Below are 19,825 nucleotides of genomic sequence, written 5' to 3' on the forward strand. Positions count from 1 at the left end.
CATTCAAAAACACCTGTGCCAGCATAATCATAACAACAACACTGTCATGCATGTGCCAACAACACCTGGATGTACGATGGCAGCATTCACTACAGGCCGGTAAATGAAACAAAACATGGTACCCATCAATGAAATCAAGAGGCGAATACACAATGGTTTGCCATCACTGCACTCTCGTTAGCATGAACAATAAGTCTGAATACCGCCAATGAAGAAAACAATAACTTCACTCTCTGAACAACATTGCCATGAACAAAAGCAATGTCAAAGCAACAATATCATTGTTATTAAACAGAACAATGAATTTGAAATAATGCTAATTGTTATGACCAACATCATCATGTTGTGTGTGACACATATTACCACATCTCTCGAATGAAAAGTAATTCAATAAGATACAACTGAAAAGTCCATCATGATAACAAGAAACCAGCACTGCTTTTTAAATTTTTAAAAATTTGTTTACACACACGCGCGCGTACACACGCACACACACACACTCTCTGTCTCTTCTGACATACCTGATGTCTTAACAAGCTACATTGTAAATACAACCATGGGCTAATACAGAGCAGGAAATATATGAAGAATGGGCACATAGTGCTCAAGACCTGAGCAGAGTTTGTTTTCCTTCTTTGAAGAATATGGTCTTATAACTATAAGTTAGTCCTGATTAGTTGTCAAGCTTGTACAGAGCTATAAATAAAATGGTTAGCTCATACTTTCATTGATAACTAGAATGACAGGAATATGGTAAGAAAAAAGTAGAAGCATTATGTATTAGCTTTCTGATGGAAAGGAGAAAGAATGGAATTCAACCTAATGCAGCATTAAGATAATCAGAACTTGTGTCAGTTTCATAGTATGTCGATAACCATGACATAAATCATACGCAGATGACTAATTTTAAATTCTGGTTTCCTTTCAAGCATTGGTGGGTGAACAAAGCAGTCTGAAGACAATCTGAGCCAAAGGAAATGTCACATGGCTTCTCACAAGTGCTGTTCATGACAAAGTTTGTTTCCATATGTAATCCATGAATCTTTTCCCACAAACAAGGTCACACAGGTAGGAAGAATTTTAATTCAACATTACATCTGTACGTGAAATCCATCTCTGACCTTTGGTATCATATCTATCCATCGTGTCACCAGCTTTGAAGTATAAATAACATTATTCAGTTTCACTTGTCATCCATATTCTGAACTTAAATCTAATCAAATGGTGATGACCATGGGAATTGCTGGACTCTAAATGCATCTCTTTTATCTTTTTTTTTTTTTGACCCAGGAAGATGTGAATAAGTTTCAGACAAAGTTCCAGATGAAAGTTTTCAAAGATTAAAAAAAACAAAAACATAATCCTTCTCATGCCTACTGACCAACAAGAAACAAGCAGTATACCAGCACAAAAAACCTGTGGTGATATCGACTGACCCAAATCAATCGTTACAAGATCACAGTTTCACAATCATAATGATCAGAAAAGCGTCAAAGCCAAGTCACTATTTGCAAACATACATTGGCGTTTGTTAAAAGAATATTATAAGACATTATCATCAACAGATATATGGACTGAATCAAAACGTAAATGTTGTCTCTTTTGCTGTCTTCTGATTTCCAGTTTTTGTTTGCATTCCTTCATTCCCTTCCCCCTTTTCCTTCCTTCCTTTCTTTCTTTTCTTCTTGTTCTCTTGGATGTCCAATCATCAAAACCTCTGTCGCTGAGCGTGGTGTTTCAGCTGCCTGAGCTAAAATGATGTGGGCTTAACAAGTAACAAAGCTGAAATGGAAAGATGATGAACCTGCTATATGAGACAACAACAAGAAACAAATAGAAAGAGGGGATAACCTATCATTCATAGAAAGAGGGGATAACCATTCAATACGAGTGTTCTTATATGATGAACCTGCTACATGAGACAACAACAAGAACAAATAGAAAGAGGGCATAACCTATCATTCATAGAAAGAGGGGATAACCATTCAATACGAGTGTTCTTATATGATGAACCTGCTACATGAGACAACAACAAGAACAAATAGAAAGAGGGCATAACCTATCATTCATAGAAAGAGGGGATAACCATTCAATATGAGTGTTCTTATATGATGAACCTGCTACATGAGACAACAACAAGAACAAATAGAGGGCATAACCTATCATTCATAGAAAGAGGGGATAACCAATCATTCAATAGATAAGAAAAAGAGAATAAAATCACTCTTCCTTACCCCCTCTCTTGGTAACATGTTGCAGCTTCTGACTTTTCTATGACATCCTATAAGCCCTCCTCTCACACCTCTCACACTTCTTGAGTTCTCCAGAGACAGCCATGTACAGGCTTGTTCCGTTACTGTTTCAGTGCTGGCAGTCCACAGTGAACTGTCCGTATTAGACTGCCATGAGGCCATCTACCAAAGGACACCCTGCCCTGCTGCTGAGTCACCTTGGTAACGTCCAGTGGTGTTTCTTCTGATCCCACATGTGCAAAGTAACATCAACTAAACATCATGTTCATGACAATGATTGTTTAGCTCTGAAGCCATCCTGACTGAACATGGTCAGTTCAATTTGTAAATTTTTAATAAAATCGGGTACTACAAAACAGATTTTATACTTGCATTTTGATCTCAAGTTTATATCATAGCTTTTTCATGAACATAGGTTTGACAGACCAGAATGAACAGCACTGTTTTAAAAGGAATTTAACAAAGCAGAGTTTAGAAAAAGAAAGGTTGATTTTACAGAACACCCATAACAAGGATACAAACCCTGTGAGATCTCTGGGTTACAGTTTCAGCCATACAGATGAAGCACACTGAAAACCTCAGATAAGCACTGAACCTCTCCATGGATTTAATGAAACAATTCTACATCAGTATCATTTTACAACTGGATTAGTAAATACTTGTACACGAGAGAGTTCATATGGCAATAACAACACCAAGGCAATGTTGAGGCATCAACAACAGCTTAGGATACAGGAAGGATACCACAGTACCGGGAGTTCGACACACAGGCGGAAATCAGGGCTACACGAAAAGGCCTTGTACACGTGGGGGTGGTGGAACAGGACCGTTCTATGCATTCCAACCTTTGCCTTCTTCCGGTTTGGGGACTGTCTCTGTCTTGGGAGGTGTCTCATCATCTGATTTCTGTACACTTTCCTCTTCTCTGACAGAGACAGGGCTCTCTTTCCTAGAAGTTGGCTCCTCCCCTTTATCATCCGCTGGTTCTTTGACAGGGGTCGGTTTCTCTTCTTTACCATCGCCCGCATCTTTGCCAGCAGGTTTCTCTTCTTCTTTATCAGGAGAGGGTTCTTTGCTGGAGGCTGCCTTCTCTACATGACAAGAAATGTCACACCATTTAATCAAACCTTGCGACTCATCAGAAGAGAATCCTCAAGTATGACTCCAAAACTGCAAGCAAGAAGATGGCCACTGACTGGCATGCTTCACTCCCAAAACTCATTTCTTTATTATGTTTTTTTTTCTAAAGTAGAAGTACAATATCAGAACAAAGGAAGCTCCATCCGAACAGAATAAACCTGTAACGAAGTATACAGTGAGTATAGATGCTGTGGTGTCCATTGAAATACAAAGAGAAAAAATGTCAGTAACTTTCACTTCAGAATATAATTCTTCTCCAACATGCAGTCTTAAAATACATTCTATGTAAGTGAGTTAAAAGTGTCAATAACAGACAGTTATTCTTAAAACATTTTTTTGTTACAGCTGTTCTTAAAACATTCTTTGTAAATTAGTTAAAAGAACTAACATATAAAATAAGGGAAAAAAAACAACTATTGCCTAAAAAAATAGAAATCAAAAGCAGCTACTCCTACTTCCAAAAAAAGAAGCTGTATTGATAAAAAATGGAAAAAAAACCCCAACAACAACCAACCAACAAACAAAGAAACAACAATGAAAATAGTGAACGATCTTGAAGTGTGAGTAAAAACCGTTGAGCAAATGTCACTGGAACTCTAACTAACCAAAGCAGAAAATGTATGCATGAAAAAGGCCCGCAGATAAGAAAAAGCTTTCAGTGCTATATGCCACTTTTTTTTTTTGTGGCATATCTTTCGCGTGCGTTTCTAAGAAACCACTGCGTAAAGAATGAACGAAAAACCTTTGATGTCCTCAGTGCTTTTTGTCTGAAGCCGTCTTCTTTTTGCCCTCGTTGTCTTCATCCTCGCTGTCTTTCTTCTTGTCCTCTCTGTCTTCCCCTTTTGTTCCTTTTCTGTCATGCTCCTCATCTTTCTTGTGGTCATGTTTGTCGTCGTCTTTTCCTTTGTCTTTCTTCTCGTGGTCATGGTCTTTGTCATCTTTGTCCTCCTTTTTCCCTCCCTTTTTGTGGTCTTTCTTGTCGTGGTCGTGGTCCTCCCCTTTGTGTCCTCTACTGTCCCTCCTGTCCTTACTGTGTTTCCTTTCCTTCTTCCCCTTGTCTTTGTCCTCTTTTTCGTCTTTCTTGTGCTTTTTGTCTTCCTTCTTGTCGTGCTTGTGGCCATGCTTTTTGTCGTCTTTTTCTGGTGATTGAAGACATACAGGTACTTAACATCAACAGTGCAGGAAATTTGCTTTCGCTGTAACTTTTCCCTCGTCTGACTTTCTGGGCTTGTTTTTGTTTTTGTTTGTTTGTTTTGTTTTGTTTTGTTTTGTTTTGTGTTGTCTTGTGTGTGTGTGTGTGTGCATGCGTGCGTGCGTGCTTGCATGTGTGTTTCTTTAAGAAATGGTGGGACTAATCTTTCAACAACAAAGAAATCAAAATGCAACAAACAGAAAAGAAGAAGAAGAAGAAACAAATATTTGGACCAAACCCACATTGTTAATCTACTAACTCCTCACATAACCATCTGACTAATAATGATCAATTCTATGAACATAAAATCAGTTATAACACAGTTTCACATGAATCCATATTCATCAAATATATAAAAACTGCAATGCAGAAGAATACTTTTGTTTCAGTAATTTACCATACAGGATTTCCCGCACCTAAAATGGGAATATATCATGGACATAATTCAGAACAGGGATTCCCCATTCCCATGCAGCAAATAAGGAAACAGACGCCAGGAGTGGAGACATTCTAAACTTGTGTGAACATATGTGCATGCATGAACTGCACCAGATCCAGAGAAATTTGAACCGTAACAAGACACGCTGCTGAAGCATCAAAACTGTGGAGGACCATGAACAAAAAAATCTGATTATCATGCACTGCATACAGTTGTAACTTAACAGAACACTGGCTAAATATACAGACAAAGGAGAGTAGGACAAGAAAGACAGAAACTGAGAAAGAAAGAAAGAAGATGAATAATAAACACACTAAAAAAAAACAAACAAAAAAAAAAAACAACACACACACACACACACACACACCAAGAATAGTAAAAAGAAAGAATTCCAATGAACATAAACTTTGTAGTATTTGTGTCTTATCTTTGTTTTTAATGAATTACAAAAGTACAACATTTGATTATACATCATGAATTCCAATTTAAAAAAAAAGAAAAACAAAACAAAACAATCAAACAAACAAACAAAAAAAAGAAGAAGTAATACTTGTGTCTTTAAAAATGTAAAAAAGTACATTTACTGTTACCTTCGCCATCAAAGTCATCCTCATACTGATCCTCTCTCCTCTCCACAGCTAATCACGCAGCATTCACATACAGGTCATCATGATACAAGGGGATTTAATACACGTCTAACCATGCTTAGTGTTATTTTGGATCAATTTTTTGTTGTCGGCAGCTACTACTATTTTAGAGGATTATGTACATATGCATCAAATGCATGTACAAACACCCATCCACACATTCAAAGACAACAGTTCTGACATACTTCACACACACACACACACACACACACACACACACATTTAATTCAAACTACCACACTCACTCCCTTGGATAAGGAACATGGTGGAGAGAGAAAAAAAGAAAAGAAAAAAAGACAGACCCAGAGGATGACAGAGAGAGAGAGAAAGGAGAAGAAAGAGCAGGCATGAGCAGGAAGGAAAAACGCATGGAGAAATGCCAAAAACGAAGAAAAACGAGAAGAAACCACACAAAAGAAGATGGATGATCCATTCAAAGGCAGCATTGTCAATAACAAAACCTTTCAAGAAAATCACCCATAGATTCCATCCAAAAACAACACACACAAAAATAATAACAAAAAAAACCCCCAAACAAACAAACAAACAAACAACCCCCCAAAACCCCAACCCAAACAACAAAAACAAGACAAAATAAACAACCTACAAACCTAACCAAACTGATATAAGATCAACCATCCACCCACAGAAAGCCATGTCAACAAAACATACTCTTTCCGAGGAAACCACCAATGGATTCCCTCCCTCCCAAAAACAAACACATACAAAAAAAACCCCAACCAAACCAGCCGCAAAAACATGACCCAAACCCATGCACACTCAAACACAGCAGCCAACAACAACATCTCACTTTGTTCTGACAGTGAGGTTGTTGTTTTTAAATGTGGTGTGCTGCCATTTGAACTTGCAACCTTCAAACACTTCTCTCATTTTATTTGTAGTAATCTGAGACGTGTTTTCTTATTTGCGAGCACACTTGCGTACATGTGGTGAGAGAGCTAGTGGCAAGGGTGACGAGTACACGCACAAAGAAACAAATGTGAGGTGGAAAGTACATTTTATCCTTGCCTCGTGGCAAAGTTGCTCTTAAGATTACCTAGCCTTGGCTCACAAGAACCTTGCCACTCTCGCTGTGAGGTGGAAACAAAATGAAATGCACCTTCCTAGCATGTCTCATGAGAACCTCATCTAACATGTAAGATGTTCATTGTATCATATTATATCATATCACATTGTTAACTGTGGTGTTTGGCCAGCACAGCTGATTGCAGCACAACTTCAACAACATTGTCACACTTTTCGCTTCATCTTTTAAAAGTGACAACACTAAAGCTGATGTCTGAAACAAAGTAACATTTAAAACATCAATGCTGCGATGTTCTCTCACATTTTGTTTTTTCTTTTCTTTCTTTCTTTTTTTCCTTTTCAAAAGGATTAAAACCATGGTATGGTCTGAAACAGTTTGCCAACAGACACATGAAAAGCCTGGAATGCATCACATTATCCTTGGGATGCACACAGAATTTCCAGCCAAACTGATAAGATATAATGCATCATACTGTACTGTTGGGATGCACACAGAATTTCCAGTCAAACTGATAAGAAGTATTGCATTGTACTATGCTGTACTGTATTGTATATCATTTCATTTCATTGTTGTATCATATCATGTTACATCATATCATATAATATCATAAGGTACCATATTGCATCGTGTCATAGCCTACGGATTGTACTGTATTACATCCTATCATATCATCTCATATATGGTTTGTGTTGTATTCTATCACACCGTATCATCTCCGATCAGAACTCACCTTTGTCTTTGTCCTGGTCCTCTTCCTTCTGCTGCTGCTGCTCTCCCTCCGTGCCCTCCTTGTCCTCGTCCTGCACGCCCTGCACGATGCGGCTGTTCACCTCCTCCAGGGCCTTCTTGATGGCCGTCTGGGCCGACGAGTCCTTCAGCTCCTCTGCTATCTCCTTGGCACGCTCAAACGAGTCAGCTGCTGCTTGCAGCTCATTGCACTTCACTGTGATGGACAGACAGTTGGTGACATTTGTGAGTGTTACAATGGAGTGAGTCAAACCAGAGATGTTTGTTGACTGGTGAGAGTTACAGATGTGGTGATGCATACTAGAGATGATAGAGATGATGTTTGTTGACTGGTGAGAGTTACGGATGTGGTGATGCATACTAGAGATGATGTTTGTTGACTGTGAGTGTTATGGATGTGGAGATGCATACTAGAGATGACAGAGATGATGTTTGTTGACTGTGAGTGTTATGGATGTGGTGATGCATACTAGAGATGATGTTTGTTGACTGTGAGTGTAACAGATGTAGTGACGCATACTAGAGATGATACAGATGATGTTTGTTGACTAGTGAGTGTTATGGATGTGGTGATACTAGAGATGATAGAGATAATGTTTGTTGACTGTGTTTCAGATGTGGTGTGACAAACCAGAGATTATAGATATATCATATTGTTGACTGTGAGTGTAATGGATGTGGAGTGACAAACTAAATAGTATGTTCATTGTTCTGTAAGTGTTACAGTGCAGTGAGACAAACCAGAGATGGCTTTTGTTGACTGCGATTGTAACTGATGAGGTGATACATACTAGAAATTATGGATATATTAATTTTGTTGACTGTGAGTGCTACGGTGTGGTGAGATATGCTCTCTTCCCCCTTTTCTCTCTACACAAGGGAGGCAAATTTTCATTTCACACCAGTCATTCACTCTCTTCTTCTCTCCCTTCTCTTACTTTCTTCATCTCTATCCTCCTCTCTCCTTGTTATCTCCTCCCCCGCTTTCTCCCTTCGCCCCCTTTTTTCACCCTTCCTCTTTTATCTCACTGTACACAGTGGTGGTTAATTTTCATTCAACACCAATCATTCATGCTCTCTTTCACCAACCTTCAGCCTGAGCGATGAGAACAGTGGCATGAAGCTGCCACCCTCGGTCGTCGGCTTCTTTTGCTGCTGCTAATGACTTCTCCCCAAAGTCTTTGGCGTCGGAATTCTGACCCAGCTCCAGGTGGCAGCGGCCAATCTCATGGAACAGCCAGGTGCTCTCCAGCGCCGACTTGCTCTTTGGTAACTTCTTCTCCCATCTGGTGAACACACACGCACACACAGACACACACATTCACACACACACACACACACACAAATGCTTATGCACATGCACACACACATGGTACATCACATCCCTCAACTTCTGATCTGTAGTGTCTTTATTTAACTGAATAAGATTAGTGGAATACATGTAAATGTAAGTAAGCAACACTTCAGTTGTTCGTATCATATCACTGGTCGGTTTGTACGCTTTGTAACCCCCACCACTCAAAATCATGTGTGACGAGAGTTTTCCCAAGTTCACACTGATCAAAGATAACGATATCTCACTCAATTAGTCAGACAAAAAAAAAGAAAAAAAAAAGAGATTTGAAATTTTGCAATTTTATTTCAGGTATTCTTCTTCTTTCTTTTGACACAAAGTAAATAAAAGATTACAGGTAGATATTATTTTTACTCTTAATACGAAAACTCTTGGCTACATTTTACGAATTGGACGGAGGAAAAAAAACCAACAAAAAAAAACAAAACGGGAAGTGATGAAGGTGAAGACAGTTGTGAATGTGAGAGGGCAGACACTGTAACCAACACACACAGAGAACAATGTTTTACTTAACCTACACCATCACAATAAAATATTATTACATTCAAAACAAAGTTTTAGTTTTACGTAACAATTAGACATACAGTACATAAGACAATCTCTCTTCAAAATTACAATTTCACAATCTCAACATTGTGAACAAAAACAGAATTACCCTGAATCAGTACTCACAACATATACATCTAATCATAACATTCAGTTTAAACAACAAACACACTATTACAATCACATACTTTGCAGGCATATTGTGCAGCTTTTAACAGTCACGATTCCAGTGACTATGAGAGATAATTTTAACGCCTGCCCTCATACTTCTACAAGGACTAATTATGATTCTTTTCTTCTTCTAGAGTGTAAACATCAATGCACGCTTTTAACGGAGTGGGAAAAGAGAATTCTTTTGTAAGTTTTTTTATTTTTTTATTGAATTAATAAAAGAAAGATTAAAGCTTATCCCATCAAGCCATTGTACCATGACTCAGAATTCGGAGACACCTCTTAATTCATATAGTGACAGAGACAGCCCAGCCATTTGCAAACACATTACAACTAAGCTTCACCTCTACTAACAACAATAACACCATCTCTTGTAATTTATGAAACGCTGCACCTACCAGACAATAATTTTGCATCCAACCACACAAAAAACCCTTGTGAAGCAATTCTGTAGTACAACAGAATTCTTCAACCACACAAGTCAATTAACCATTCAATCATCCATAACAAAAACAAAAACATTAAACATCATGCAATCCCAGTCATCATTGACCATGATGAGAACAATATAATTATTACTAACAAAAATCTGTTAATTGCCTTCAAATTCAGTAGTACTTCAGAGTTGTGAGCAATGTTTACTTCAAACACTTTTACTCATTGTACCTAAACAGCCCACAAAAATGGCTTTAGCTGCAGCCAAAAACACCTCCAAAAAGCTGTGCATCCTTAGTTTTTCCACTGCACTAATGCCAATTAACAAAATAAAAAAACAACATGAGGAAACAGAAACAAAATGTACCCATCTATTCCAGCCAGATCTAGTTTCAAATTTTAATAAAACAAGAAAAGTATTATGTTCTGAACGTTTTTTATCCGCAAACATCATTTAATCCTTTAATTCTGCAATTAACTATGTTAATCTTTTATCAACACACCTAAAAATAAACATAGTATACCTGATTTAATGGCTGCTTGAAAATTTTTACATTGTATTCATTCCACCATTTGTGAGCCACTCAGATTTTGTCTTTCTGCCCAAAACCTAGCTAATGTACCAAAATCGACTACTGTACGATATTGAGTAGGTTACACGCTTCTTCAGCCTTTTGCCTGAATATGTAGAATGATATGTTTGTTCTTTCTTTTTTTTCCTTGGTATTCTAGGTGCACATTTGCTAATGGCTAGCTTCTAATTGAGAATTTTTTTTCTGGAAATTATTCATCTTTCTAGTGTCTAATTTTTTTCAAATAGTTAAAAGTTCCTGAAGTGACAAGGTGATTAGGCATATTGTTCCACAAGTTAATGACTTGGCAAATGATAGATTTAGACCAAAAAAAAAAGTAGAAGAGGTGAAGGATGAGGGACAACAGAGATTAAAATGAAAATCTCCATTGATGGGCATGTAGCTGAGTGAACTGAGCACTGAATTTCTGTCCCCTAAGGTTCAAATTCTGGCTGCATCTGACAGGTTAAAGGTGAGTGGTTTTCCCATTTCCAAGGCTCAAGTATGTGAAGGACTGCCATTTTTGTGTACACACATGCAGACAATCCAGTATACCAGCCAAAGATCCTGAGATCTATGTGAGTGTTCAAAATAAGCAAATCGATCATGCCCCAATGCTTAAATGTGAGTAATGCTGCCTGTACAGTGAGGTAAATATGGTCATGCACATAAAAGTGCTCTCATGGAACAAACTAATGCTGGAAAAGAAGAAGAAAGCCTTAAAAAAAAAAAGAAAAAAAAAGAAAAGAAAAAAAAAGACAGCCTTCAATAACAGCAATCAGATATTTGACATACATAAAGGCACTAGTAGCACGTTACTTATTTCACATGTGAATGAATACAAATCATTTTCCAAGTTCAGACTGTAACATTTTGTGTGTCATCTGTAGCTTCTGATTTATGGTTGTTTGCTTCATGTTTTTGTTTATGTTTTTACTTGTTCTGCTTTTGTATCCCCCAACTTTGGCACATATTGTTTTTTCACACTGGTCTGGAACTTTGAGAAACACTCCCAAACATGCAGCCGTGAAGTGGAACACCTGTGGGTGTGTGGTCCCGATCTTCCCATTTGAGCCCCCAACACGCTAAGCTCTGGGTAGGAACCAGCCACAGTCTGGGATGGGACTCGAACCTGTGTCCTCCAAGTCGTCAGTCCACTACGCTAACCACTCCGCTCTGGCGGCTGGTGTTTGTTTCACAGTATTATGTTTGTTAGGTGTTTGTGCATTAGTCTGGTTAGTCTCTCTTTCTTGATGGATTTTGAAAAATTATTCATATTTCTTCATTTGTCTGTTTATGTCTGTCCATCTACTCACTTTTTTTTTTTTTTTAATGGACAGTTTTCTTCTGTACAATATTCTACATGTATAGTGTTTGGATACTTTTATATGAACATATGTTACATGCAGCTGTGCTTTTTTGCTCAGCTAGAATGAAAAATGATGTACTTACAAAACGATAGCATCTTCATATTTGCCCATTCTCGCTTTCGTCCTTCCCAGGTTGTCCAAAGCTCTGGACTCAGCCTCCTCTATACCACTGAGGAAAAGAAAGAAGTGTACATCAGTAAATATTAGTGTATGGTTAAAAGAATCATGTCATAAATTTTTGTTTGTTTTAGAAACACCTAGTAAAAAGACATATTTCTGATAAATACAGTACAGCGACCAATTTGAAATAATACATGTGAACAATAAAATCGGGTTTTTTGTTGTTGTTTTTTTGTTATAGACACATATTAAAAACAAATGTTGTTCAGTCAAATAGTTTACATTTTTCTAAAATCAACCTATACAATGCATACAAAAATCCTAATATTAAATTTTATCTTACAAAAGAGCATAAAACAAAACAGGTTAGTACTATAACAATGGCAATAGAAATAACAAAAAGTCTTTAATGTACAGTTTAAAAAACACTGAAAATTATCTATGGTTACCAACAGCTGCAATTTTCAACTCCAAAATTTTTTTTTTAATGTTACACTAATTACACTAATACAATAGACATCACCACTATCTACAAGAATTCAGCAAGAAAAAACAAAAACAAAAACAAAAAAAACAAAACAAAACCACCTTTCACAAAGACTGTCAGCATGGCTCAGCCACCGATATTTCTCCCCCTCCACTAGACCTTGAGTGGTGGTTTGGACGCTAGTCATTTGGATGAGACGATAAACCGAGGTCCTGTGTGCAGCATGCACTTAGCGCACGTAAAAGAACCCACAGCAACAAAAGGATTGTTCCTGGCAAAATTATGTAGAAAAATCCACTCTGATAGGGAAAGCAAATAAAACTGCACACAGGAAAAAATACCAAAAAAATGGGTGGCGCTGTAGTGTGGCGATGTGCTCTCCCTGTGGAGAGCAGCCCGAATTTCACACAGAGAAATCTGTTGTGATAAAAAGAAATACAAACACAAATACAAACACCTTCACACCCCCTCCCCCTGCGCCTCCCCCAACAGAAACATACACGCACACACACACACACACACACATACATGCACACACACACACATACACACATACAGAGAGAGAAAGAGAGAGAAAGACACACACACACACACAACCTCACAGACACAGAGAAAATCCTGAAGCAAGCGCACACACACACATACACACACACACACTCACCTCAAACACACACACACACATACAGAGAAAATTCTAAAGCCAGCACAAACACACACACACACACACACACACACACACACACACACACTGCCCTGCCCCCCCTAATCCCCCTCCATCATCAACCCACACACGGAGACAATCACTCACTGTTCATGCCCCATGGACAGGTCCTTGTCGTGGTACTCCAGGGCCTCCTTGTACTTGCCCAGCTCCAAGTAGGCATTGCCCATACAGCTGTACAGGTTGGCCTCCAGGGCAGGCTTGTTCTTCACGCTGTCCTCCCCCCATGACTGGACCTTCTTCAGGGTCTTCTGGGACTTCTTCAGGCTGTCCTCGTACTTCCCGTTGGCCTGAGCTGTGCGTACCAACACAACACAGTATTATTATCATTATAATCATATCATACGGATACTTACATAGCGCCTATCCTCAGTTGGAGACCAAGCTCTCAGCACTTTACAAATTCGGGGTCATTTGCACAACAGGCTGCCTACCTGGGTAGAGCCGACTGATGGCTGCCATTTGCGTGCTTATCATTCATTTCCTTTGTCATTCAATCTGATTTCAGACATGCACACATACATACTCAGACAGACATGTAACATTTTATGTGCATGACCCTTTCGTTTATTTACCCTGCCATGTTGACAGCCATACACCATTTTTGGAGCAGGAGGGGGGGGGGTGTATGTTGGGTATGTTCTTGTTTCCACAACCCACTGAAAGCTTACATGGATCACAGGATCTTTAACATGCTAATTTGATATTCTGCGTGGATATACAATACAATACAATGCAATGTAATGCAGTACATTGCAATGCAATACAATATAATACAGTACAATACAATACATCCTTATTAATCTGAATGGAAATTATGTGTGCATCCAAAGACTCTTCACTCACACAACATGCTCCCCCAGCCCACAGCTGAGTCTGACAAATACATAAAACTGTTTACACAAGTGAGTCAAAAATGACAATGGCCTAACCAAAAGGTCAAAAAATGAAAGATATAAAGTTGAATAATAACATGAAAGTAATAAAACACAGCAGTTTGATCTATCACACAGTAAAATAACATGGTTTTACGAATGAATTTTAACCATGCAAACAGAGAATGTGTTTGTTGGTGCAATGCATATCCCTCTTTTTGGACAAATATCGTCCAGTCAAAGTTCCTTCTCATTCACTACTTGGGAATTCATTAAAAAATTTTAGTCTCAGTAAATATTTCTAAAAGGAATACAACTGTGACATGACAGTAACTTCATTTATTGTCTAAGCTTAGTGCCCTTGCTAGGTATGATCCTTGCTATGTGTGAGCATGCATGTATGTTTGTATGTGTACATATTTAAATATAGTTTGCTATGTGTATTGTATTGTACTTGGTGTACTTTTGGTGCATTGTCTTGTCATAGTTTACAATGTTTCTAAATTAGTTGGACTTTGGGCATGGTTTGATGGATAGTGTGATACATTGTAATTTTTCTTCTTTTTTTTTTACTGGACCCCCCCACCCCCACCCCACCCCCCCCATCCCCACGCCACCCTCTGTCCCCCCACCAAAAAAATACAACCAACAACCAACAACAACAAACAATCCAATACAATAATACAAAACAAACAGTGAAATAAAGAGGAAAGAAACAGAGAGGCACCCCACCATCCAATACAATAACACAAAACTGAAAACAAACAATGAAATAAACAGGAAAGAAACCGAGAGGCATACCACCATCCAATACAATAACATAAAACAAACAGTGAAATAAAGAAGAAAGAAACAGAGAGGCACCCCACCATCCAATACAATAATACAAAACAAACAGTGAAATAAAGAAGAAAGAAACAGAAAGGCATCCCACCATCCAATACAATAATACAAAACAAACAGTGAAATAAAGAGGAAAGAAACAGAGAGGCATCCCACCATCCAATACAATAATACAAAACAAACAATGAAATAAAGAGGAAAGAAACAGAGAGGCATCCCACCATCCAATACAATAATACAAAACTGAAAACAAACAGTGAAATAAAGAGGAAAGAAACAGAGAGGCACCCCACCATCCAACACAATAACACAAAACAAACAATGAAATAAAGAGGAAAGAAACAGAGAGGCACCCCACCATCCAACACAATAACACAAAACAAACAATGAAATAAAGAGGAAAGAAACAGAGAGGCACCCCACCATCCAATACAATAACACAAAACTGAAAACAAACAATGAAATAAACAGGAAAGAAACCGAGAGGCATACCACCATCCAATACAATAACATAAAACAAACAGTGAAATAAAGAAGAAAGAAACAGAGAGGCACCCCACCATCCAATACAATAACACAAAACTGAAAACAAACAGTGAAATAAAGAGGAAAGAAACAGAGAGGCACCCCACCATCATCAATCTCCTCCAGCCGCTGCAGAATGAACTTCATGCGGTCCTGCTCATCACCCCCGCTGGAGCTTCCTCCACTCTGCTGCTGCTGCTGTCGTCGACGGTCACGCTCACGGGCGTACATGGGCTTCTGCTGGCGCCAGAAGTCGGCTCGCAAGTTGAGGTATTCCAGGCCGTCTATCGCTCGGTTCTTGATGTAGCGGTCGGTGCCTTCACCCTGTTCACTGGCTGTCAGACCTACAAGCATTGAAAACAACGTTAACTGGCTTGTTCACGTGTGATGCAGCGCAAACATTCAAACTGTGTTATGTACGTGTGAAAAGGCCAGTTCCCATATATCAACTGGCTTGTTCATGTGTGATACAGCACAAACATTCAAAACTATGTTATGTATGTGTGAACAGGCCAGTTCCCACATAATAACTGGCTTTTTCACATGTGATACAGCACAAACATTCAAAACTATGCAGGCCAGTTCCCACATAATAACTGGCTTTTTCACATGTGATACAGCACAAACATTCAAAACTATGTTATGTCTCCCTGTCTCACACCGAATAAAGTACAAGATCAGCACTCTATGTTATAGATGCATTCACAAAACTGCCCCTTCCTATCTCTGCGGCTGCCTTCACCTCTACACTCCATCTCGCTCACTACGATCGGCTTCGGATCCACTCTGTATACGCATACCCAGATTCAAACACTCGACTGTTGGCCACCGTTCTTTCTCTGTTTCTGGACCTTGCGATTGGAATGAACTTCCTTTTTTGCTTCGTCAAGTCTCCACACTCAGCTCTTTCAAGTCTGGCCTTAAAACCCACCTCTTCCCAAAATAGCCTCCCTTGCCTGCCCTTCCTTGTCTTTAGTTTCTACAGTTTTAGAGTTATGCATGTGTGTGAATGACTGGTGCGAAAGTGCTTTGATTTGTCTCTGCACAAGATCCAGCGCTATATAAATACCATTATTATTATTATTATTATTATTATATGTCCATGTGAACAGGCCAGTTCCCACAGCCCAATGGATTGGGCACTTAATTTCTCTTACTGAGATAATAAAGTTATTCTGATTCTTATTCTGAATCTGGTTCTATTCATACATAATGCATTGAAGGTTAGCATGTTTACTGTGTGTGGAAAAAAATAACTTTGTCCACAAAACAATGACGGTTCTTCAGTTTTCAATGTGCCACAAAGGGATAATGTGCACATCTTTGAGCATGCATTTTTTAACGTGGCAATGTTCGAGTGTTTCGTGTGTACACATGCACTTATAAGCATCCAAAGATATCAAAACTAAATTCCTGCTATCATTGTGCTTCAATATGATTTTCTGTTTATTTTTGTTCTTATCTTTTATGCTCTATCCCTCAGACATTCTATGTCACCCTGGGACACTTCCTGACAAAAACATGTTCTGTTCAAAGAAGAATGGGAAAACACAAAGAATATTGACGGTCAGCTGTGAAAGTCTTTTCACCTCTGTATCAATAAAAATTCAGTGATCAAACTCAGAAGACATACAAAAATATGAAACAAACAAGGGAGCAATGTTGCTCAGTAAAAAACAAAAAAACAACACCCCCCCAAAAAAAACAAACAAACAAAGCAAAACAAACAACAAAACAAAACAAAAAAAACACCCCAAAACCAAAAAAAAAAAAAGCAAAAAAACCCCCCAAAAAACAACTATCCAGTAATAATAATCAAAAATGAAACATCAAACATCACAATGCATAAGAGCAAAACAGTAACTTTGCATCAACGCTTCACAAAATCAATGAAGAATCATTTTAGAAATAAACAAATCAAAATCCAAAAGTTAAAGAAAGAAAAATCATTCACTTTTGCATCTTCAAACGGACTGGACTCCACATCTGCAATTGTATTATTGCAACTAGTACTTAATCAGACATGACTAATTTTAATCAGTCGATTAATTAGGAACTATTCATTCAATTGATAAGAAATAAAGATGCCTTAACACCTCAAAGATACATAAACTGTAACCCATAAACGCACACACACCACACACACCACACACACGCGCGCACACACGCACACACACACACACACACACACACACACACACACACACGCAACTTGTAAACAATACAGTAACTCTCATCCATTTTTTTTTTCAATAAGCACATACATTGTGCAAGTGTGCCTGACCTGCATAAGATGGATTTTTTTTCTCATCATTTACAACAGTGCCTGTAAACCCGACAATAAATGGTTTTATCCAGAAACTAGCGGAAAAAAGTTTATCATCAGTATCAACATCATCACAATATCAATGCCATCATCATACTATATACCATATTACACCACATACCACATACAACTATGCAATACTCATAATCATCATACTAACCACAAGCACTGTTATTAAAGGATTAAGTAATAATAACCAAAGATTTTGCTGATGGTCTGGTAAAATGTGGCTATGCTTAGTAGCAGACCTTTCTGGACATGTGATCCTTATCCCTGTGAACTTCCTATTCATTGATTGTCACATTCATCTGTAGAACACTATCATGTTTTATGAAACAAAATGACAGCACATCTGTGGGGTAATCGTCTCACATGAAAAATGGCAGAATTAACTTTGAATATCAAAAGAACTGGTGTAAGAAAAATGTTTAAAATCTAGAACAAAATGCACTGGAGAAAAATAGCACAAGAAAAACCCCAAAGAAAACTATTCTGTTTCATTATGGAAAAAAAAGCGCATCAAAATGAAAACAACTTTAGTAGAGACAAACGCAATCCAAAATTAGTAGACCCATTTTCCCCAAACAAAAAAACAAACAACAAACAAATAAATGAGGAAATGAATTAATGAATAATGATACAATCAATCAATAAGATATATGAAATACAAGAAAGTATTAAAAAATGAAAATAAAAAATAATAACAAAAACAACAACAACAACAACAAAAAGAGTATGAGAGTGACAAGTTTTTCCGTGAAATGTGAGACAAAACCAAACCATACAGTAACAGCATTCAGTGAAGAAACAGACTTCTCCAGTATTCCCCAATGTGTCCACCCATAATTTGGAGGAAAAGCAGAATACTTTCCACATCAATACGGCATAAAAGCCTGCCAAGGGTGCAAACTCCCTACAGTTTCACGGGTTTTTCAACACTCTCTCAGTGAGAAAACCAAACTGAATCGTAACTTCTTCTTCTGTGTTCGTGGGCTGCAACTCCCACGTTCACTCGTATGCACATGAGTGGGCTTTTACGTGTATGACCGTTTTTACCCCGCCATGTAGGCAGCCATACTCCATTTTCGGGGGAGTGCATGCTGGGTATGTTCTTGTTTCCATAACCCACCGAACGCTGACATGGATTACAGGATCTTTAACGTGCATATTTGATCTTCTGCTTGCATATACACACGAAGAGGGTTCAGGCACTAGCAGGTCTGCACATATGTTGACCTGGGAGATCGTAAAAATCTCCACCCTTTACCCACCGGGCGCCGTCACCGTTATTCGAACCCAGGACCCTCAAATTGACAGTCCAATGCTTTAACCACTCGGCTATTGCGCCCGTCACTGAATCGTAACAGCATTCAGTGAAGAAAGTGACAGACAATTCTTGTCCACGTACTGTTGATCAACACTCTCCCACCCACTGACCATCCCCCTGAGAAATATCTGGTGAACTTGGATGGATGGAGTGTTTTGCAAAAAGTTTAAAATAATGAATCACCAGATGGAGTGATATCACAAGAGATTACCGCTGTCTTTCCCACCCCCTCCTAAATGCCCCCCCACCCCCACCCCACATACCCCCCCCCCAACCCCCCAGCCCAACCTACTCCCTTCATCATCCCCACAAAAAAAAAGAAAAAAAAAGAAAAGAAAATCGCACCAATATGAATGGAGAAATTTAATTCTAAAAAAAAAGGAAAAAAAAGAAAGTATATTCTGAAACAAGACTTGATTTTGATAAGAAGTATAGCACAGAGAGAGACAGAGACAGACAGACAGAGACAGAAACAAGGTGACAAAGAGATGCATACAATCACACACACTCAGATGGACAGAGAAACAGACAAAATAGAAGAAGAAGAAGAAGAAGAAGAAAAAGAAGAAGAAGAGAGAGAGAGACAGAGAGAGAGAGAGAGAGAGTGAATGAGAGAAAGAAAGAGAGAGAGAGAGAGAGAGAGAGAGAGAGAGAGAGAGACTGAGACAAAGAGAAGAGTTAAAGAAAA

General features: G+C 38.4%; 1 protein-coding gene across 3 annotated transcripts in view; it reads right to left on the reverse strand.

Moving 5' to 3' along the window:
- LOC143292397 (outer dynein arm-docking complex subunit 4-like) overlaps window positions 1-19,825 on the reverse strand; it is a 32,150-nt gene that overhangs the window by 3,553 nt on the left and 8,772 nt on the right. Inside the window, exons 6-11 of one of the 3 annotated variants that reach the window (XM_076602629.1) lie at window positions 15,592-15,828; window positions 13,329-13,536; window positions 11,996-12,082; window positions 8,555-8,751; window positions 7,449-7,661; window positions 3,098-3,343 (exon numbers count right to left, since the gene is read on the reverse strand). In XM_076602629.1, the coding sequence (XP_076458744.1) occupies window positions 3,098-3,343; window positions 7,449-7,661; window positions 8,555-8,751; window positions 11,996-12,082; window positions 13,329-13,536; window positions 15,592-15,828 (1,188 nt within the window). Of the gene's footprint in view, window positions 1-3,097; window positions 3,344-4,134; window positions 4,532-7,448; window positions 7,662-8,554; window positions 8,752-11,995; window positions 12,083-13,328; window positions 13,537-15,591; window positions 15,829-19,825 lie in introns of all 3 variants that reach the window. The other 2 variants (XM_076602628.1, XM_076602630.1) reach the window with 2 other exon arrangements.

The sequence above is a fragment of the Babylonia areolata genome, chromosome 18, assembly GCF_041734735.1.
Source record: "Babylonia areolata isolate BAREFJ2019XMU chromosome 18, ASM4173473v1, whole genome shotgun sequence".
NCBI lineage: Eukaryota > Metazoa > Mollusca > Gastropoda > Neogastropoda > Buccinidae > Babylonia > Babylonia areolata.